Genomic DNA, 22655 nt, shown 5'->3' with positions numbered 1-22655 from the left:
GATCAGGAATGGTGGTAGAGATCTGTGTTATGTGAAGACTCGAGTTCCATTTTTGTGTACGGTTATCACTGCTACTTTTATTCCAAATCACAAATGAGAGGCTTGATGCAGACACCTTTCTTTTTTGGCTACAGTGCTTGTATATGCTATGCCTTCTTTCTGATACTCAGGACCGTTGCTTTTTGTGCTACCTTCATGTTTGTTTGCCAAATATACTGCGCCATCAAATCCGAATAATTCTTCCTTAACTGGCATGTGAGCATTTATCATGGAAGAGTTGATAACACTAGCATGATTATTTAAGAATTAAAGGATAATATGAATTAGAAAAAAAAATATAAATGTATTAGTATTCAGGGTGGGTATCTGAACTTTTGTATTTTATTATGGATTCTTCTACTGTGAACATTGTCTTCTGTTTTAGTAGGTTTGAGAAATTTCTACCTTACAAATATGCCCAAAATGGAAACGTGTGAAATTAAAAAAGGGTATAGAGAGAGCTGTTAGAGTTGTCGGGTCTTGGACTATAAAAAGTGTAGTTTTGTTTGTTATATATGCACCATATTACTAGGGGAGCCAGGTAGTTATATATTATTATTTCATGCTTTACTCATGTTGTATTAGCCTTTATTTGTCATTGCACAGGCGATGACGGCGCTAGCCCAAGCCCATCATTAGGGGACTTGTTTAGTCCGAGTAGCACTCCCCTTTGTTATAAGACTTGCCCAGCCTTTCTTAGATACCTTAAACCATAGAGTCCTCCCTCATTACAAGGGCAATGAAAGAGCCATCTAGGGGCCCCACTAGGAGACACACTATGTCTCATTAAGGTGATTCTCTTTTGGAGACACGCCTTGTCGATTAGAGCCCACCTTGGGAAGGTTACCTTGGTTTTGCAGAGAGGCATGCCTTGCCTAATTTGTAGAGCCCCTATTTGGAGACAAGCCTTGTCTTATTTAGAGAGTTTTTCCTTTAAGAGGCTTACCTAGCCTCATATTAGAACACCCATTTTCCTCTAGTGAGTCTTTGACTCAATTTTACCCTATTCTTGGTAGCGTTATTAGCGGTCTTTGGCTTTTTCATCCCCCTCTTATAGAGTTGTTAGACACCATTTGTTTTTTCAATACCCTTTTTAGCGTCATTGGTTAGAAGTCTGCCCTTAGGGTTAGGAGGTTTTCATCTCTCATTTGTTTAGGATTTTCCCTCGCAGGTTAGATATCGTCTCCTCTGGAGATTGATTAAGGCTCATTAGTTTCATTTTTGTCTCTTCGAGATTGTTCTTTTCCTGGGGATTTTAGTTCCCCCGTTTTGACTTATTTCCCCCTAGGCTTTAGGGATCCCGTTTACCCCTGCAGTACTCTACCGCGATATGGTAGGTATAGAGGCTCTTCTATTGGATACCTTTATCTGAAAGAGAGTTAACGCGCTTTAGACGCCTAAAATGTAAAAACACTTGAAAATTTCAAAACCTCAAAAAACATTGGAATATTTGAAAACCCAAAAACATAAAAAAAATTTAAAGCATCAAAACCTTAAAAATCTAAAGTGTTGAGTTTTAGAGCATATTAGGAAAGTTCATTTTTGAACTACGTTGGCTTGATCCTCTTCCATGAGGTACGTAGTGCAGCTTGGGATCATTATCCCAAGTCCAGCCAAACTTTGTAAATGGACTTTGTAAGCCTTTCAAAAATCATTCAAACAACTTTAAAACCTTGTTTTCAAAAGGATCTTCCTCTAGAGTTAGGAGTTTGTCCTAGATAGAGAGTTTTAGAGTTAGGAGTTTGTCTTTTGTTGTCTGCTTGTTGTGTGTTTGTGTTAGAGTTAGGAGTTTGTCCTAGCTACGAGCGCCTCCGTCCGGTCAGTTGGCGATCCACATCGCCGACTGATGACTAGAATAGGATGTGTTAGTCCGCCCTTTGTTTTCCTTAGGAAACACAGCCTAGCTACACATAGGTTGTAGGAACCACCTGCATTAGCTTAGGGCTAATATGTATTTAGTTAGGGCATATAGCGTGTCCTAAAATCCATAATCCACTGGAATTTAAATAATTGCACAAGAAGAAGCTTTAATAAGTAGTCTGGTCTCTTAGGTCGAGTCTATGATAGAGGTCTAGATGTCTTAAGCATCATAGCTTAGAATAGGTGCGAAGAACTACGTTGCCTTGATTCTCGTGGAGACGGGGATACGTAGGCTTCTTTGGATGAACATCAGACCATCCAAGGACTCGGGTTAAATCGTTTAAAGCTATGATGCATGTGTTTGTCCACCAGAACTTAGACATCAGTTAGGCATGTCACTCTTAACCTAGTTCTGACTAGGCGACACTTCTTCAATTTACTTTGTATGTGCTTATTATTTCATCCCCGTGTCATGCATGATTAGGTAGACGTCTTCCCGGTGATATTTTGTTCCCATTTCAAATGATTTTGCCCAAATTCTTTGGAGTTAATAAAAATGGCATAAGAGACCAAGTGCTTGCACCCGGACGAATTGGGGGTACTCTTCGGACCTTCTTCTTCGTAATCAGGCACGAGCCCATATATATTTCTGGTTATCCATTGCACAGAGGATTTGATTTTGGGGTTCCATGGCCTATCCATGGATGGTGACTCTGAGATTGTTTTAGGTGCGTCTTGGTTTGAGAATTCATCCTTGGATCAAGAGGTATCATATTCATTTTGTATCGCCACTCGTGCTATACTATGAGGGTGGCAACTATTTTGAGAGTTCTTTGGTAGATCTCTCCTTCACGTTGTGGAGATCTCAGAGGATTGTAGGGGGGATCTCGTGTCCCTCAACATCGGTCCTCTCGGATCGGGGTCCACAATTATTGCCTGGCATGTTCTCAGGATTTGACAAAATGACTGATGGAGGAAACGAGAGAGGGGTGAATTCCTTCTTAAGTGCTTACTTAGGTGTAGCCGTTAACTGATTGCATTTGAATACCATAGGATTTTGTAGCTCCTTGATTTCTTTTGAAGTAAAATTGCCTCTGTTATAAGCCCCATGTGTTGTGGCCACTTTGATTTCCTGACCTATGGAGACCGGGCTCAATATATTTGACCCATCATTGTACATTGCTGGTCGTGATTATCGTGAGACTTTCTCTTCATTTGCTCAAACCACGGTTTGTGGTCATCAGGAAAGGATGGAGTTTCGCCGCTTGACAAAAGATTTTGAGGGTCGAGGAGATCCATGTCTATAAGGTCTTGAATATCATATTTCAAGCTGAGGCATTTATCAGTAGCATGACCAGGACGTAAATGGTAATCACAAAATTCTTTCATTTGGAAGGTCCTAGGACTGGGAAGAGGATTAGGAATAGGCTCTGGTCCCAATAGTGTTATCATTCTTTCCTTCAGCAACCATTTCAAAGCATCAGGTCGCGAGATCGGCAAGTCGGTGAATTCTTTTTTAGGAATCTCAGATGGTGGTTCTTGGTCATATTCAAGAATTAAGGGCCCAACAGAATCCTGCTAGTGCTGAGAGACAGAGTTCCTAGTAACAACATCCTGAACTTTGGTATTTTTGTCATCGAAATGTTCAGAACTTTGGGACTGACAATACCAGGTTTGCATTTGTTGCTTCATCTGATGAACTTCTTCTGTTAGCGCAACCATTTGTCTAGAGAGATTCACAATTAGTTCTTCCGAACCCATAACCATGGAGAGGCTTGGATCTTTGCCCTTAGAAACAACAATGGTTGGACCAAATTTCTCAGTAAGTTGAGCTTTGATGAATCGATTTTCTTCCTTCAATTCCTTCGTCTGTTGGACGAGCTGGGTCAAGGCTTCCACAATGTAAGAGAGCTGTGATTTTTTCATAGAGTCTGCCATGAGTATGGAATGAGAGGATTAGAGACGCTTCCAAAGAAAATGGGGAATTAGCTTCCTCACTGACTGCGAATAGATTCAAACCCAAGAAGCTTTCCTGGATTTTCAGTTCTGAACAGTCCTGACATGGAAACAATAAGAACGGTATATGAGCTTGACATTCAAGGAGTGTTCATTCTCAATAACTGAAAAAAAAAGATTACACATTTAAGCAAGTAATTGGGACAATAGAATGAATCCTAAAGGACCAAGACATGACAATGATGACATATTCGTATAGGGGAATGCCCCTAGTTCAAGGATCATGAGAGTGAACTCTGAAGGACTTAGCAAAATACTTTTGAAAAAAGTTGCCCTTAGAGTAAGAAGAGACTAAGGATACAATTACGATCAGATCATCAAGATTGCATAATCAAATGATTGGGACACATTTCCTACCAATTGAGAAAGGGAATGAAGATATAATCGAATCACATAAGAGGTGAATGATAGACACATGATCAAAAGATTAGATAGCTTACATAAGGTTACTTTCAACGGGAAGATCAAGAATAACTAATCCTATGCGATCTTAGGAAAGACGGAATTTATATCCTAACCCCAAAGGGAACGTTTTTTAATCTTCGTACATTTTAACAGTGTTACCTGAAGGCATCAAACCCTAATCCTAATCTAGCGGAGTGGAGAGAAAATCTCGACTCATGACTTTGTTTGTGTACCTAAGGACCGATCGTAGCCATTGGAAGATGGACTACGGCCTAATCTAGACACAAATGGGTAGGATATCCTAAGCTAGGCTCACACACATGATGCACGTGTGTGCGTATACTACATGCATGTGTGGGTTAATCTAGGGGTAAGACCAAGAGTTCCCTTAGCGCGAATCCATGCTCAATATACTGTACCAGTGTCCAGCGTATCAGTACGTGAACAAGAGATCCGTTTACGTACCATAAAGGTACTAGGCTAAGAGTGGAATGCTTCTCTAGCACAGAGGCACCAGGTGATGAAATCCCAGTTAACCATGCTAGATAACACTCCGGGTTCCTAAAATAGGACGTGTGTGCATGTGAGATGCAAGGGTTTAGATGCAAGTGATGTAAGTGTGTGCAATATGTTTGCGCAATCTATGATGCCTTCAGGTTTTGTTAGGTTAAGTTTGAGTATGATGATGAGAAAATAAAGTAAACAAACTACTTAGTAAGCATAGAGTTTTCATGAGCCAATTAAAATAAATTCAAATGAATTATCTTTTGAAATTTTAATGAAGTTAGGTGGTCCCCAGCAGAGTCGCCAAACTGTGGGACCCGATCCCGTGAGAGGGGTGGGGCGCGAGCCGCCACGCTCTCTCTTGGTCTCTCGTACCCACGCGAATGGCGTGTGCTTTTTATTATTGATTTTAATTACCCAACCAAGCAGGCAGCAACCAAGCCATAGGGTGCAAACAAACGTGCAACCCAGTACCCATAAGGGCAGGGGTAAGCCGCCGAGCCTAGCAAGGTGTGATTTAATTCATCTTTTCCATGAACTTGGGATCACTAAGGCAATCCGAATTCCACCAAAAGAGAGTGACAGAGTTGCCACCTAGATGAGGGATCTAGGACCCATAATTGACCAGAACTCTAGCCTCGTTACCTGGTTACGAGAATGGAAGGTATGGGGAGTTACCACCACATGCATCATTCCTGCCCGATAATCGGTCTTTAATTCCAAAAGTTAACTCTTTCGAATTTCTTTTAAATGGCTCATTTAACTCTATATTAATGTGCGAACTATGTGACATGCATCCTAAGATCTAATTTCAATGTAATTCCTAAATGTGTATCTTGATTTTCTTAATTTGTTTGAATTCAATCTAAGTGAAAGTTTTCCTAAACTTTTAATTTCATGGAAAATCCTAAGTGATTTAATTACTTTTAATTTAAGGATTAATGTACAAAACCCCACTTATGTGTGGAGCCGACTCGTGATTGGTATGCCATCAAGCATCCAAGCTGCCTACGTACCCAAGCCTCACTGGGATCAGAGTCGACGTAGTTCGGTGCACCTAAGCTAAGCTACTTATGCCTAACTCATCTAGGACACCGATCTAGACTGGATTGACTGTTTCAACAGTTTTAAGAGAAGTTATTTAATTAAATTTGATGATTTTATTATCCTAGGACTTCATCTAAGATACTATATGATCCTATCTAAGTGCAAGACGTCCCATAGACTAATGGAGGTTAACCTACATCCTAGGCAACTAGGTTTGTCCTAGGGGAAAAGTGAGGTGACTAGTGTAACTAGATCTATGGCACGATTGCTATACATAGCAAACGCCCGTGATGAGGCAGGACTCCTAACTCTAGGACTCCCTAAAACTTAGGACACAACGTGATGTAAGTGTTCCTAAGGGGCCCTAAAGGTTCCTACGATAGGAGACAATAATCCAACGGCTCCTAAGACACGGATCGCGTTAATTCGATTTGTTGAACTTAATGATTTTTAATTTTTGAGGATTTTTTATTCCTAAACATCTAAGAAATACCAAAGGCTCTATGGTTCACAAGTTTCGGCCTCGGATCGCAACCATGGAAGGGAATCGTGCTCTCAACACTTGTATAATTTAGCACGTAAATTATAGTATCTTATTGCCTGGCATATTTCTCAGGATTTTCGTGGACAGTGGACCTCGGACCCAATATCATACTATAATTTACGCACTCCAATTATGCAGGATTAATCGCAATTAGTATACGATTACGGTTGCGATCTCGGTAGTTAAATTGTCACAGAATAGCCAATTTACAAAGGCAATCTATGAACCCTAAGGTTTCTGTTTCAAAAAAGTTAGGGATTGCATTTATGATGAAAAATTAAGGTTTTTTGGAGATTTTTACTGACTTTTGTATTGATTTGCTATTAAATTGTGATTTAATATAATTAAGACCAGATTACTAGGAATACACAGTAACCCTAAGTAATCAAACTCCAAATCAGTTGAAACTTTTCCAGTAACAAGATATGGCTGATTGTGGCTAACTAAAAAAATTGTATGAATTATCATTAAGATTTGATATCAATTCCAGATTTTTCAAAATCCAAATCAGATTATAGATTAACACAGCAACCTATATCATATCACTTTTAAATTACTCCAAAATTTTACAAAATAAAGATATAACTGATTAAAGCTTACTGAAAATTTGTCATGAATTATCATTAAGATTAGATATCAATATCCGATTTTTCAAAATTCAAATCAGATTATAGATTAACACAGTAACCTATAGCATATCAATTTCAAATCAACGTAAACTCTTACAGTATAAAGATAAACATTAAATTAGACTACTGTATGACTTTCATGGATTTTGATGATGATTTGATGCCCATTTAAATCAGATGAAACCAAAGAATTACTTAAAAAGCAAACCTAATGATATCCTAAAATCAAATGAAAAATTCCAGTAGATATATAATAGATTATAGAATTTATTATCAAAATTTCAAAACTTAAAACTTAAATCTCCTCCATAAAATTGGTTTTTAAATATAAGAGATCAATTTGTTTCCTAGGCGTTAAAACCCGTTTATTAAAATAAATTGTAAAACCTTATCAAATATTTGCAAAATTAATTAAAAATATTTCTCTAACATTCCAGTAACCAAAGTTACTGGTTTGTAAAGAAAAATTTTGAAAATATATTAATTTAATAAGAAAAAGAATTATGGCACGTAAAACGGGGAAGCGATTAGAAAATAGTAAAAATCATATTTGGTTTAAAATAGTTTTCAATCGAAACTTCCATTTATTATTAGGCTTTAATTCTGGAAAGTTTCATCAATTTTTAAAATGATTTGGTATTTATTAAAAATAGCCGAAATTTAAAATAATTAATAATCCGACTAAATAAACTTCAAAAAATATGAAAATTTTTACGTGGTCTAAAAACCTTGTAAAACTACTGGAAACAAACTTTCACTAAATTTGGACATTATTTGATATACTTTTGGCTCCATTCATCAAGAAATAACCCTTTTCGGGGTTATTCTTTGAAAAATAGAATGAAAAATAAAACGGCTGAATCGCGGTTGGAAATTAAGTTTCCAGTAGTTTTGTATTTTATATAAAACTTAGAAAATATTATTTTTTAAAAGGAACCATGTTTTCAAACACTTGCTTTGATAATCTAATTTAAATCCATATTGAATAAAAACAAAAGAAAATCATTTTTAAATTGAGGAAAATTATTTTTTGGATCAAATTTTGGATTTTGAAAACTCATAATCTATATTATAACATACTGGAATTTCAAAGAAAAATACGTTGATTTGACCTATCAAAATTAAAACCCTAGCATGCTTTTTGTACTTCACAAAGATGAGGAATCCTTACCGTTGATCGCGATCCTTGTCTCTAGGGTTGGTGATCCAAGATATACGCTTTGTCCAACCCTTTTATACGCTAAAAAAAGGTAGAAAGAACACTCCAATAATTCTTGATTGTGTGATGCCTTGGAGAAGAAGAAGGAATTCAAGAATTCCTTTTGTCAAGAACACTTGAGAGAGAGATCACACTTAAAGAGAGAAAAAAAATTAAATTTTTTTTTTCTTCGGAGGAGAGAGAAAAAGGACGAATTTGGATTTTTTCCAATCCTTTCTAGCATTGTTTGCTTTGATTTTTATACAAAAAAACTAGGGTTAAGAGAGAAATAGTAATTTTCAATGTGAGAGCTTCCTTTTTGGCTTGTTTCCAATTTTTTCCTCTTGCTTTCTTTCTTTCTTATTTCCAAATTGGATTTGATTCCAATCTTAATTTATTGTCAATCAAGACATGCTATTCTCATTCCACATTACTTCTTGGGAAGAAAACTTTTTTAAGCAATCATTCCTCTTTTCCTTCTTTCCTTCTTTTCAATTTTTATTCTTTTTATTTTTCTTTTAACAAATATGATGTCACCATTGTGACATCATCAAGGTTGGGTGCTCAACTCTTGTGGGTCAACTATGTGGGCCGCCCACCATGGTGGTTGACCCATATGGGTGAACCCACATGAGCTCCATCTTTGCGGGCTTTAGCCCAATGGGCCATTTCACACGGGTTTCGGGTTTTTCCGTAAAAAATCAATAAAATCTTTCTAAATTCAACATTCTATATATGGACCCAACCCATTTGACATTTATGGTGCATCCCTCACACATGATCGGACCATCTTTTTTGAAAAATAACTTTTCGGACCAAAATGCCCCTATTTACTGTTAGACATCCAAATGCGACTAAAATACCCTCAGATTGGTTCACCCTTAAAGGGAAAAATTAAAAATGGAAAGTCTTTGTGGTCATACTTCAAAAATAAAAACTTTTAAAATTGGGTCTTTCGGTAAGCAATATCAAACAGGATCATTTGGTATCCCCTGAAAATACCCAAAATGCCCTCAACACTTACAATTTCCGAATTAAGCGAAACTCCTAAGAAATTCTAAATCTAGCAGTTTTTCCAAAATTCAGGAAATCATTCATAATCTCTCAGACATATTTCGGGGATCAAAAGAATTACACAGGAAAAGACCAAATTACCCCGAGGTGGTAGAATTTGGCGAGACTAGGGAAAACCTTGAGAAATTCTAAAAATAGCAGATTTTTTAAAATTTTTGAACGGACTCAAGATTTCTTAGACACAACTTAGGGACTAAATGTGATATGTTTGGAAATGTCTAAAATACCCCCGAAGTGCAAGACTAAGAGAAAATCTTGAGAGATCTAAATTTAGCAGGTTTCTTAAATCTTACGAAATTACTCCTAATCCATCAGCCGTACCCTCGAGATGGTTTTGGACATATGAGAAATGATTGAAATATCCATAAGATGATGAAAATGTGGAAGCCTCATGAGTTTCTAAAAATAGCAGCTTTTTCAAAATTTCTAAAATCACTCAAGATTTCTCAAATATAACTCGGGGGTCAAACGAGACACATCGGGAATGACCAAAATACCCCTGCAGTGCAAAATAGGCAAAAATGAGGGAAACCTTGAAAATTCTAAAAATAGCAGGTTTTTTTCATTTGCTTTGAAACTTAAACTTTCATCTTCCAGAGGCCAAAGGAACCCCCTAGAGACCTTCAGGATCGCGAATCAACTTCAAAACTCCCATAATGAGGACAAATCTACCCTAAAATGCATAGATGCCTAATCTAATGCTGAATACGAACTCAAGACTCGATGATACTACCGAATCTTCCGCTTTTTAAAGCGTAGCAAAATGGGGGTGTCTACAGTGACATATGGTCTCAAACCAGATCGAACCAAACCACACTTTTTTCGATTTTTTCTGTAAATCCATTTCATTTACATTCGGAAATAAGCATAACTTAACAAGGGATATAAAATCCAATTATTTCATTTCAAATCCTTCGAAAATGCCAATCTAAGTAAAGAGACCGGATTAATCAGGGCAAAATGGGTGCCTAACACCTTCCCCAATTGTTACTACAACCCTTACCCAGAAATCTGTAAGGACCACGCCTTAAAACAGAGCAAAATATAAGGTTCACAGGCCCAGAGCAAAAGAACCCCTTCGGTTACTATTCTTTTAACGAAATTCGAGCCCTAATGCTCATTTCCTTAAAAGAATAGACATGAGTCCTAGGCCCTAACCTAGGTGGTGACTCTGAACTCTTTATCTCGTGAAGTTAGGACTTCGGTCCCGAGTTCGTAAGATACGCAGATCAAATAACACCCCCCTTTTAGAACCCGATTGTGGTGATCCCCTGTCATCCTGCGCAACACGAAAAAAAACCAGCTCCCACACTTTCACACTTCTCATAACTAAGGTTCCTCATTGACAAATACTCACGCATCCAAATTTTTAAATCCTGGTGGGAAAAAATGGGTTAGGAGAGCTGGTATATAGAAGCTTCGACAAGTAGCTGAAACCAATAATAAGAGACAGTTCTATAAAAATATGCAGTATTTTGTATAGAACATAATGTGAATTTAAAACTAATACTAATAGGATTATTTTATAGAAACAATTTAACCAGATAGAACAAACCATTTAAAACCCAATAGTTTCCAACTGTTTCTATTTCTGAAGTTTCCTGTAACGATCCATCTCACCCTCATATTGTCCGCTTTAGACTTGGCCCGCTTTCGCTCTTGGGTAGGTCAACGGCTCAGAGGAACAAATACGTCACACGAGAGAGACTATCGCACATTTACCTCTTTCATTTAGTTCATTTCTCATTTTTGTTCAAACTTTTCGTGCATATGAAATCCAACATTTCATTTCATTTTCCAGAATGAAACACATTTCATCATTTTGAAACAAATATGATTTGATATTTTCCAAATGTAAACAATGAATATTTGAAGTAAAACGGATAAGAAATATCTGAATAAAACAACATATAATCATATCCCCATCACTTTTATTGAGGAAAGATATCAGTCGAGTCTAGCTATCACCTGCTTTATCAAACCTGAGAAGAGGGAATTTGAAGATGCTTGACCTTAAAGATGACAACGTTCAGGGAGAAGTGATTCTCCTAGCCTTTTCCTTCTTCTCCTTCTCTTCCTCCCTTGTCTTTCTCTTTCTTCCTTTTCTCTTCCTTGCTGCTCTATTTATAGGAAAAACTGAGGGGAGTAGTAACATGAGAATAGTTTTTATGCATAATAACTGTTATTTTTACCGGGTATTACATTCTACCCACCTTAAAAGAATTTCATCCCCGAAATTCCTCTCTCCATACTCTCAGGAGAAAATGGTTCTACCCTAATCGTAACAAGCAATGATTACATTCTGCTGTGTGAGCCGATTTTTTCTCGTGTTTGCGCAGGACGACAGGGGATCACCACAATCGGGTTTTACGTAGGGGGTGTTATTTGATCTGAAATACGGGTGTGACAACCCAAGAGGGGGGTTAATTGGTCAATTAAAATTTTTGGCTTAATTAAATGGATTATTCAAATTAATTTACTAATTAAGCTCTTATTAATCTAACACTTGTTCAAATATTCAAGATAATGAATTATAGGGTTTAGATATTACTTTATGCCTATTTCTCTAATCCTTGATTTAATGAAACATAAATATAAGTAAGGGTAAAGTTTACCAATCATCACAAAGTGCAAGAGATGAAGGAGAAGAGAAGCAACCACAATGAACACACGATTTATAGTGGTTCGGTCTATCACAAGACCTACTCCACTCTTCCAAGTTTACCTCATTTGGATCTCCACTAAAATATGAGATTCTTCAACGGGCGAATCTCCAAGCCGTACACCAACTCCTTCAACTCCAAAGGGGACACACCCTTTTTCGCACGAAGCATTGATGAGGGATCACACCCTCTTACAATGTCTTCTCCTTTCTTAACGGGCCGAAGAGTAGACCCTCACAACGTCTTCACATTTCTTAACGGGCCGAAGAAAAAACCCTCAATTACAAATGAAGAATTAAAAGATAAGAACTCTCAATGCCTCAAAATTAGGCGGATTACAACTTTGAAAGCTCACAAACTCTGCAAGGAATTAATACAAATGTAGACCCTCACAACGTCTTCACATTTCTTAACGGGGCCTCAATTACAAATGAAGAAATAAAAGATAAGAACTCTCAATGCCTCCAAATTAGGCGGATTACAACTTTGAAAGCTCACAAACTCTCCAAGGAATGAATACAAATGTAAAGCCTATGGAGATCCTCTTGAAAGAATGTAAAAATACAAGTTCAAAGAGGCTTAACCTTTCATGTAACGGTTTAAGTTCAAGAAGACAGGATTTGATCTTGTAAAAAGGTTGTTTAAAAAGGTTTTGATAATGTATATATAGCCCACAAGAAAATATGACCGTTTGGGGCTAAAACTGTAAAATACAGGGTTGAAAAAAGTCAACCTGCGGAAGTCCCAACGACTCTATTTCCATGTCACGGCAGTCGACCGAGGTACGGCGGTCGCCCGCCCTTATCGGGCTCTCTATTTGAATTTGAAATTTCATACCGGCGCGGTCGACCGGCCCTATGACGGTTGCCCGGCGAAGGCAATCTGTTTGAATAGAAATTCTGCTAAAAACCACTATTGCGGTCGACCGGACCTATGGCGGTCGACCTCCATGCCCAACCTGGATGTTTTCTGGATTTCCAAAAAACATATCCGCGGTCGCCGGGCTTACTGCGGTCGACCGGCCCGATAAATTTTGAGATGCCCTGGAATTCCAGGTATCATCCCGCGGTCGCCCGGCATAGCTCGGTCGACCGGCCTGAGTAAAATTCCATTTTTAACTTTAAAATCCAGGGGCTTTGGGCTTTGGTCCTAGGTTTTCAAACACATATTTGGGTGTGTGTATGGTTTTCAAAGATGTAAAAAGTTGAGTAGGAAAACCATTTGAAAACCTATTGAAAGTGCATTTAAACATAAAATCAAGAGGACTTCAAGTACACTCTAAAAATAAGAACCTTGAGTCTTCTTGGAATGTCTTGGCTCCTTTGCACTTCCTTGGACTTCTTTAGCTTGAGGTGACCATCTTCAACTTGTCTTACTCTTGTGACATCCTCCTTCTTGACACTCGCTGGGGAACTTATGGGATCTTCATGTTGAGCTCCTTGACTTGATCATCTCCAAATGGTGATGACTCCAATGTAGGTGCAAGCTATTTGTTCCTTGTCTCTTGATGCACAAGCCATGTGTTGTGAAGAGTTGTGTAATGGCGATTATGACATGAAATTCTTGTATATGACACAACACCTCAAAGCAACACATTAGTCTATAAAAGCTAATTAATTTAGTTTGCTAGCATCAAAACAAGAAGGTAAGATGAATTATTAACCCATGGGAACCCTTGGGCTTACATGATCTGCGCTACTTGCGGATTCAGGACCGTAGTCCTAACGTCGCAAGTTAGAGAAATTCAGAGTCGCCACCTAGGTTAGGGCCTAGGACCCGTGTCTATTCTTCCAAGGAAATGAGTAACGAGTCGAATTTCATTGGAAGAATAGTAATCAGGGATTCCTTTGCTCTGGGTCTAGAACCTTATATTTTACTCTGTCTGCTTAAGGCATGGTCCTTACAGATATCCAGGTAAGGGTTGTGGTTACAATTGGGGAAGGTATTAAGCACCCCTCTCGCCCTGCTTAATCCGGTCTCTTAACATATATTGGCATTTTGGAAGGATTTAAAATAAAAGGATTTGATCTTATTTTCCTTGTTAGATTATGCTTAATTCCGAATCTAAATGGAATGAATTTATAAAAGAAAATAAAAAATAAGCGATAACTAACCTAATTGGTGTTGTAAGTTGTTTACGGCTCGAATGGAACTCGCAACTACTCACGATCAGGTTAACTTACATCAAACGGAAAATGACTGTACAGAAAGTAAAAGTAAGGCAGAGGGATTTATATCATAAGTTCAGGGGGTAATTTGTGCGCCCGAGATCCTATGATGTCATCACCTCGTACATTACTTTGCAGAAAGCTTTAAATTGCAAAAAGTAAAGAGTAAGTCAGAGGGAATAATGTCTCAAGCGCTCGGCCGTAGCGAAACAAGTCTCTTTGACACCTCGACCTCGTATCTTACTGTGCAAATGTAAAAGTACAGAAAACAATTAGTGAAAAGTAAGTAGAGGGGCTTGGCATCAAGGCGATGAAACCCACACTACCCGTTTTGTACCAACAGAAAAGTAAATGGATTACTTTTTTAAGGTTTATATCGTAAGTTGCTTTCGGCAGAGCCTAATTTCACAACTTACTTTATGACAAAAAAGTAAATGGATTATATTTTTTAAGTTTCTATCGTAAGTTGTTTTCGACAGAGCCTGATTTCTCAACTTACTTTATGACAGAAAAGTAAATGGATTACATTTTTTAGGTTTGTATCGTAAGTTGCTTTCGGCAGACCCTGATTTCGCAACTTACTTTACGACAGAAAAGTAAATGGATTACCGTTTTTAGGTTTTCTGATCTTACCACTTGAGAGATTGCCAAAATTTCGTAACCACGCTTGTTGGAAAAAGGTGACTTCAGAGATTGCCAAAATTTCGGTAGAACCACGGCGCTATATTGATAATAGGGAGTTGGGTTCTCTGAAATTCGGCAGCGCTATCGCGTGAGTTGAAGGAGGGGCCTTCGAGGCTGTGGAGAAATATGCGGCGCAACGGCGCTGTATAGCCGATTTGTCTCTGAGTTTACCAAGATTTCAGCAGAACAACGGCACTACTATGGAAAAGTAGCTCGTAGTTCTGCAAAATTCAGCAGAACAACGGCGTAAACAAAAAAAGACGCTCTGAACCTTCAGAAACTCAGCGGAGTGCCGACGTCCGAAAGGAACTATCCAGTGTTTCTCTACTTTCTCTCTTTTAAAGCAAGCTAACTAGGGTTTTTGTCTGATTTTCTACAAGGGTTCGGGGTTTGAAAAAGGGAGAAATACACCTAAAGAAGGTGTATACACTTGAGGGAAGAGAGACAGAGAGAGAGGAGAGATAAGTGTTAAAAAACCTTACCCCCTCCCCTATTTATAGGGGAGAGGTAAAAAATATCTGGGCTCAACCCAAATTCGTCTCAGACGAATTGCAATTCATCTGGGACGAATTGCAATTCATATGGGATGAATTTGGTGATGACATCACCCATAAATATCTGGGTAATGTCGTCCCCGGTTGCCACGATAGTTCGTCTCTTCTCCGAAGAAAATGGGAATCAGGTCTGCGTAGTTCGCCCTTTTGGGTTTCAGGAATTTTTATTTTTATTTTTTTTAAAATGTTGTGAAAGATGCAAAGGATGCGAAAGGTTGCGACCAAACCTGAAATGATCAGGCTACCTACGTACCCTGTAGAAAGGGATCAGGTCATAACGTAGTTCAAACCATTTTTTTTTACTAAAAAAATGCCCCTAGTTTGGGTTTATCAAAGAAAACAAGTTTTTTTTATAAGCCCAAAGGAAACTTGCAAACATTTTAAACATATAGGTTGTTGGCTCAAAGCTCTAATCGATCAAGGATGGCCTTCTGGTCAACTTAAACGTAATACTTCTTTAATTGATCCAAGTTTGTAGGTTCATTTAATTTTTCTTCATTTTCATCGAAGAGTCTTACTGCTTTTCCAGGCAGAACTTCATCGACGATGTAAGGACCAGACCAGTTTAGCCTGAATTTCCGTCTGGGATCAAATACTGGTGCCCTGTAGGACTTTAAAACGAGATCTCCAGGCTTCAAGTCTCGGACCTTGACTTTCTTGTTAAAGGCTCTTTCGATTCTCCTTTGATATCCCTGGATGTGATACAAGGCTCTCGATCTCTTTTCATCTATCATCTGCAGCTCATGCTATCTAGCTTTTGCCCATTCAGACTCTGGCAAGTCAGCTTCCACTATCACTCTCAAGGATGGGATTCTCAGCTCAACAGGCAAAACCGCTTCCATTCCGTACACTAAAGAATACGGAGTCACACATGTTAAAGACCTGATCGATGTTCTATAGGCCCACAAGGCATAAGGGAGTTTATTCTACCAGTCTTTATAAGTCTCTGTCATCTTGCTAATAATAACCTTGATGTTCTTATTCGCTGCCTCTACAGCTCCATTGGTTTGAGGTCTGTCAGGAGATGACTTGTGATGCTTTATCTTAAATTCTTCACACAGGTGTACTACCTCTTTCTTAAAATGAGATCCATTGTCAGAAATCAGCTCATGAGGTACTCTGTATCTACATATAATGTTTGTATGGATAAACTTCACTACTTTGTTTGAAGTTATGGAAGCATATGATGCAGCCTCAATCCATTTCGTAAAATAGTCAATAGCTACCAAAATGTACTCATGACCACTCGAGGATCTAAGATAAATCTTTCCAATGATGTCTATTCCCCATACTGAGAACGGCCATGGCGAAGTCAAAGAATGCAGCTCTGGCAGAAGAACATGAATAAGATTCGTATAGACTTGGCACTTATGGCATTTCTTCACAAAGGCAAAACAGTCTGCTTCCATTGTGGGCCAATAAAATCCAAGTCTCAAAATCTTTCTAGATAACATTTTGCCATCCATATGCTGTCCACAAACTCCCTCATGAGTCTGCTCAATAAGCTCTGCAGCTTTGTCCTCATCAACTCATAAGAGTTGTATTCCGTCAAAAGATAGCCTATACAGCTCTTCACCACAAATGATGTAGTTGGTAGCTAGCCTTTGAAGAGTTTTCCTCTCTTTGCTTGAAGCTTGAGGGGGTGCCCCTTGCTAGAAATGAAGTTCTTGATATCCGTATACCATGGTTTCCCATTCGGACATCTTGCCAATATTTCTATCACATTCACATGTGCAGGAGCCCACTGTAATCTGACAGCTAAAGGTTGAACCTCCATAGTTGCAGACATGTCTAGCATTGAAGCCAAAGTAGCAAAAGCATCAGCAAAATGGTTTCTGGTTCTCGACAAGTGAGTAAAAGTGATACTCCTAAACTTTTTAACTAGAGATTCCAAATATGTATTATAATGGATCAATCTATCCTCTCGAGTTTTCCATTGCCCATTGATTTGACAAATAATGAGCATTGAGTCCCCAAACACATCTATGTCTTGAACTTGAAGAGCTAAAGCTGCCTCAAGTCCTTCTATACAGGCTTCATATTCTGCTATGTTGTTCGTGCATTCAAACTGCAGCTTGATGGATATAGGGATATACTCTTTCTTTGGAGATATCAAAACTACACCTACTCCTTGACCCTGGTTATTGACTGCTCCGTCAAAATACATCAACCACTTGGTTCTTGGAGTTTCTTCTTCGATATCCATGATCTCTTCATCAGGAAACTCAGTTTTCAGAAAAATATTCTCCTCTGTAGGAGAATCAGCCAGCTGCTCAGCTATAACCCGCCATTTAATGGACTTCTGAGTGACATAAGTGATGTCAAACTCATATAACAATAACAACCATCTTGCGTTTCTTCCAGTAAGGGCGGATTTCTCAAACAAGTACTTCAACGGATCCATCCGTGAAAGTAAAAGAACCTTGTTTGATAACAGATAGTGTCTAAGCCTTTTAGTCGCCCAAACCAATGCTAGACAAGTCTTTTCCAAAATGAAGTACTTTATCTCATATTCTAGCATCTTCTTACTGATGTAATAAATAGGCTTTTCCCGCTTAGACTCTGGATCTTTCTGAGCAAGCATACAACCCATTGCCGTGTCTGTGATCGACAAATACAACAACAAGGGCTGGCCTGAAATGACGGGTGATAGAACAGGAGGCAAAGATAAATATTGCTTAACTTTTTCAAACGCTTCCTGACATTCATCATTCCACTTCTTTGAAGAATTCTTCTTCAAAAGCTTGAAAATTGGTTCACATGTCATTGTCAGTTGATATGAACCTCCTCAAGTATTGAACTTTCCCAAGGAAACCTCTGATCTGCTTTTCTATCTTAGGCGGTTCTATTTCCTGGATTGCCTTGATCTTTTGAGGATCAACCTCAATTCCTCTTTCACTAACCATAAATCCTAGGAGTTTCCCTGATGTAACTCCAAATATAACTTGTTTGGATTCAAGCGAAGCTGATATTTCTTGATTCTCTCGAAGAATTTCCTCAAGGCAATTTTGTGTTCCGGTCGAGTCTTCGCCTTTACAATCATATCATCTACATAGACTTCAACCTCTTTGTGAATCATATCATGAAGAAGAGTTGTAGCAGCCTTCTGATATGTAGCACCAGCATTTTTCAAACAAAACGGCATCACTCTGTAATAGTAAGTACCCCACTGAGTAATGAATGTTGTTTCCATCATGTCCTCGGGCGCCATCTTAATCTGATTGTAGCCTGAGAACCCATCCATAAAGGATAAAAGTGCATGTCCAGATGTATTATCCACCAAGAGATCAATATTCGGCAATGGAAAATCGTCTTTTGGACTTGCTTTGTTCAGGTCCCGAAAATCAACACAAATTCGAACCTTCCCATCCTTTTTGGGCACTAGTACTATGTTAGCGAGCCATTCAGGATATTCGACCACTTGGATGAATTTTACTTCTAGAAGTTTCTTGACTTCTTCATAAACTTTCAACTCCCATTCAGTTTTGAGTTTTTGGAGTTTTTGCTTCTTTGTCTTAATGCCAGGGATTAACGGTAATTTGTGCTGGACAATATCCTCACTCAATCCCGGCATGTCATCATAAGACCAAGCAAAAACCTCCTTGAACTCTTTAAGTAAGGCAATTAATTCTTCACGCTCTTCAGGAGATAAAGTTTTGCCAATCCTTATTTCCCGAATCAAGGTTTCATCACCTATATTCATGGTCTCAACTTCCTCTTCGAGTGGTTTTGCTCGACGAATCTCCTCCTGTTGAATCATATGTTTGATTTCAAGGGGAGTTTTGTCGGCATCCTCGTCAGAGGGGGAGTCTTGATTATTATTATTAACATTATCAGATTTTAAAGCAGATTCAGTAGAAGAAATAGAAACAGGAATGTACAATGAAAAGTCTTTTATTTCATTGAATGTTGAATTGAATACATCAGATGACGAATAGCCCACATCAGGCTTTACAGACTCCGAAATAATATTTACAAACTCAGAAACAGACATGTTGACATCAGTGTCAACACACTCAGAAATATGTACATGTGAAACATCAAGAACATCAGCAGAAATGTCTTCAGACTCGACCTCACTAGCAGGAGACACATCACCAACTCTAAGAATTGACTTAACCTCTACAGTACCTGCATCAAAATAAGAGTTAGAAATGACAGACTCTGTATCTGACTTGGAAACATACTCGTACTTAGACACAACTGACTCTTTTGGAGAAGTATGACTATACTAAAAGGTACCCTGAGGTAGGACCTGAGATGTCCAGTTAGTCAAAGGTCCATCTGCCAGGGTGATCAGATATGTGGGGTCTAATATCATTGTGCTCCTGTCAATAACGGCCACAGTGTGTGACCCGTCCTCAAAAAGGGAGTTTAGAAATTATGGCACCATGCAGTCAGCCCAATCAGTATTTGACTCTGTCTCTGTGATCTGTACGCATACTGGCTCATCATCTGCTAGCTGGAGGTCGAAGAAAATTTCAAAACCTGTAAACATTTGCCCAGTCGACTCATCAACCCAGGCCTCAGTGAAACCGCAAAATGGAACATCTACTCCCTCCTTGCAAAAATTGCCGTTCATTGTCAAATTCAAAGGTCCCATAAGTAAGTCTAAGCCACGCCGTCGACACTCGGCCCATTTCAGCATGTAGCGCTCATTTCTCTGATCTCTTTCTGAGTAAGCTTATATCCAAGTCCAAATAAACCATTGAAAGCTCGGAACTCTGGTGACTCAACCAAACCCTGATGATATTTGCCTAGTCCGGCACCTAGTATATAACCCTGTCGGTGAGTCATCTTGACAACTTTGGAATTAGTACTGCTTAGGAAGAAGATTTCTTCACTCGTCGCTTCCTCCATAGTAATAGTAGACACCTCTAGCGAAAAACCAGTTAAGCTTATATCCCCTGCTTTGCCCACAATCAACTCCAGGGAACTCTAGCCTATCTCTAAATTAGGGTCGCCTTTTACAGTGACCACCCTATTATTTCGAATAAACTTCAACTTCTGATGCAACGTGGATGGTATAACCCCAACTCTATTCAACCATGGGCGACCGAGCAGTAACAAGAAAAATGCTTCGATATCAAGGACTTGGAATTCTATTTCAAATTCCTCACCACCTATTTGGATTTCTGTGATCAAAGTCCCGATGACATCACGATGGGTTCCATCATAGGCTAGAATGCCTTGCTCAGAGGGAACAAAATTCTCTGGCCCGAATCCAAGGGTAGTTGCTGTGCTCAATGGGCAAACATTCAAAGCAAACTCATTGTCTACTAATACCTCTGGAACCTTCTTTTTGTTACAGATGACTGTAACCTTGAGAGATTTGGTGTGATCTCGACCTTCAGGAGGAAGGTCCTAATCTGTGAAGGACAAAACCCTAGATGCCTTAACCGGGGCGACCAGGCTCACCAACTCATCGGGTGTAACGTCAACAGATACTTGTGCGGCATTTAACTCTCTGAGTATTACTTTCCTGTGCTTGGGAGAAGACATGAGCAGACCCCATATGGAAATATTTGCTTGAGTCTTCTTTAACTGCTTTAATAAGCTCTCATCTTCCTCCTCTGTAACAGGCCTATTCTGCCTCTGATTCCCTGCAGCCCTTGCTATCTCTGCTAGATTCTCTGCACTCAATTCTGGAGGCTTGAATACACGACTACCCCTTGTGACGTGTTGAAGCTCATAACACTGGTCATCGAGGAACAACAAATCATCATCCTCGATTTTCAAAACATATGGTACTTTGTTCATCTGCTCTTCCTCAACATCTTCACAACAGAGAACATAAGGTCGAGAAGAAGACTATACAAAGTCACCATCAGTTAGGGAAAGGACATAAGGCTTCTCCTTCGTCAATTCTTCGATCTCCTCATCATCCAACCTCAGTACATAGGGTTTATCGGATGTTATGGCACAAATGAGGGTTGAAGGGTCAAGAAGAGGTTCATTGACAAAAATAGCATTGGTAACGGGCGGAGGAAGCATGTTTGGTCGCTCAACTTCCAAATCCTTATTATCTATCTTTTTTGAATGGCATACTTTAGAGCTAAGCATGTTTCTGTCAGATGACCCGAATTCCAGTGATATTCGTAGTATTGGTCTAATCTCCAATACTTAGGCAATGGATCTAGTACTAGCCTAATATCAGGAAGTTTTATCTTCTTATCCCTAATCAATTTCTTTAGAATAACAGGGTAGGAATAAGGAAGCGGATCAAATTGTTTAGGCGCCTGTTTCTCTACCGGTCTCGACACCTCAGTTAATGTTCTTGCCACTGGTCTCACATAGTTCACACTATTGGCTTCTTTCTGTATAACTATGGCCTCTTGCCTTCTCTAACATCAGATGATGATGGTCTAGCGCTCAAACCTTTGCCTATGGCATCCTCAGTTTGCGTTCCCGTTTGAATTAAATGGTCAAAATTAGGATAATTTTGTGGTGCCATGAAATAAAAATACTGAGTAGACAGACTCTTAACCACCAACTTTATCTGATCCTTTTCTGATACCTCTGATTTAACTGGGCAGATTTGCGACTCCAGCACCTGATAAATGTGGTAAAAGTCTCTTGAGGACCTTGTTTTAACTGTTTGAGGTCTCTTTTCGTAACCCCTATCCCTTCCTCCATTGAAAACTGCTTTATAAGCTGGTCAGAGATGTCTTCCATGGTCCTGACCTCATCTAGTTTCAGCCTTAGGAACCATTTCTTTGCTATCCCTACCAGAGAAATAGGAAATAGCTGGGCCATCTATTCGCGATTCATCCGGGAGGACATGGGATTCCCGTAATTTGATGAAATAAGAGTGTTGGTGCATAGAAAGAGGATTTTTCCATACCCATAAGGTAAACAAATGAGTGTGGGGAAGTACTGGTGATAACTTTAAAGCAATTATGACTCAACCAACAAAAGTGGTTCTCCTCTATGCACTGCAACCAATTACGCCATTCAGTGGGCTGAGGTTGGTTAATCATTGGTTGCCAGAAATAAAAATTCTTCAAGGTATATGAGTTCTGGTTTTGTCGCTGAAGAATCTTAAGTTTCTCAACAAACCAGACATACAACAATTTGACACATCCATAGATATTGTTTTCAACCTTTCGACGAGTGATTAAATCCAATCCTGAGAAGGTCTCTGCTAGCATGGTAGGGACTGGATTTCTCCCTTCATTAATTTGGTCTACCACTGCTAACAAGGTTAAATGAGCAATACGAGGGTTTCCTCGAATGACATATCGTGCAAAGACACCAAAAATCAAAGCAT

The 22655-nt window shown here is 38.9% G+C and overlaps 1 protein-coding gene across 1 annotated transcript; it reads right to left on the bottom strand.

Annotated features, from left to right (window-relative positions):
• Positions 1–20323: 20323 nt before the first annotated feature.
• LOC143887752 (uncharacterized) lies at positions 20324–22141 on the bottom strand. Its single transcript, XM_077391928.1, has 4 exons — positions 21903–22141; positions 21211–21452; positions 20804–21162; positions 20324–20749 (listed from the first exon to the last, which is right to left on the bottom strand). The coding sequence occupies exons 1-4, from the start codon at positions 22139–22141 to the stop codon at positions 20324–20326; spliced, it is 1266 nt and encodes a 421-aa protein (XP_077248043.1).
• Positions 22142–22655: the final 514 nt, after the last annotated feature.

Source organism: Tasmannia lanceolata, unplaced genomic scaffold, assembly GCF_043159265.1.
Source record: "Tasmannia lanceolata isolate RefF3 unplaced genomic scaffold, GAP_Taslan_0.1 ptg000002l, whole genome shotgun sequence".
Classification (NCBI taxonomy): Eukaryota; Viridiplantae; Streptophyta; class Magnoliopsida; order Canellales; family Winteraceae; genus Tasmannia; species Tasmannia lanceolata.
Note: the sequence above shows the minus strand (reverse complement) of the source record. Positions and strands in the feature narration are given on the sequence as shown.

Bases quoted from the DNA above. Each gene is read 5' to 3' on its own strand.
- LOC143887752 (XM_077391928.1), bottom strand. From the start codon at position 22,141: ATGGCCCAGCTATTTCCTATTTCTCTGGTAGGGATAGCAAAGAAATGG. The intron at 21,453-21,902 runs GTATCAGAAAAG...GTCATCTGACAG, and splicing joins TCTGCCCAGTTAAATCAGAG to AAACATGCTTAGCTCTAAAG. The intron at 20,750-20,803 runs GTGAGCCTGGTC...TTCACAGATTAG, and splicing joins ACGTTACACCCGATGAGTTG to GACCTTCCTCCTGAAGGTCG.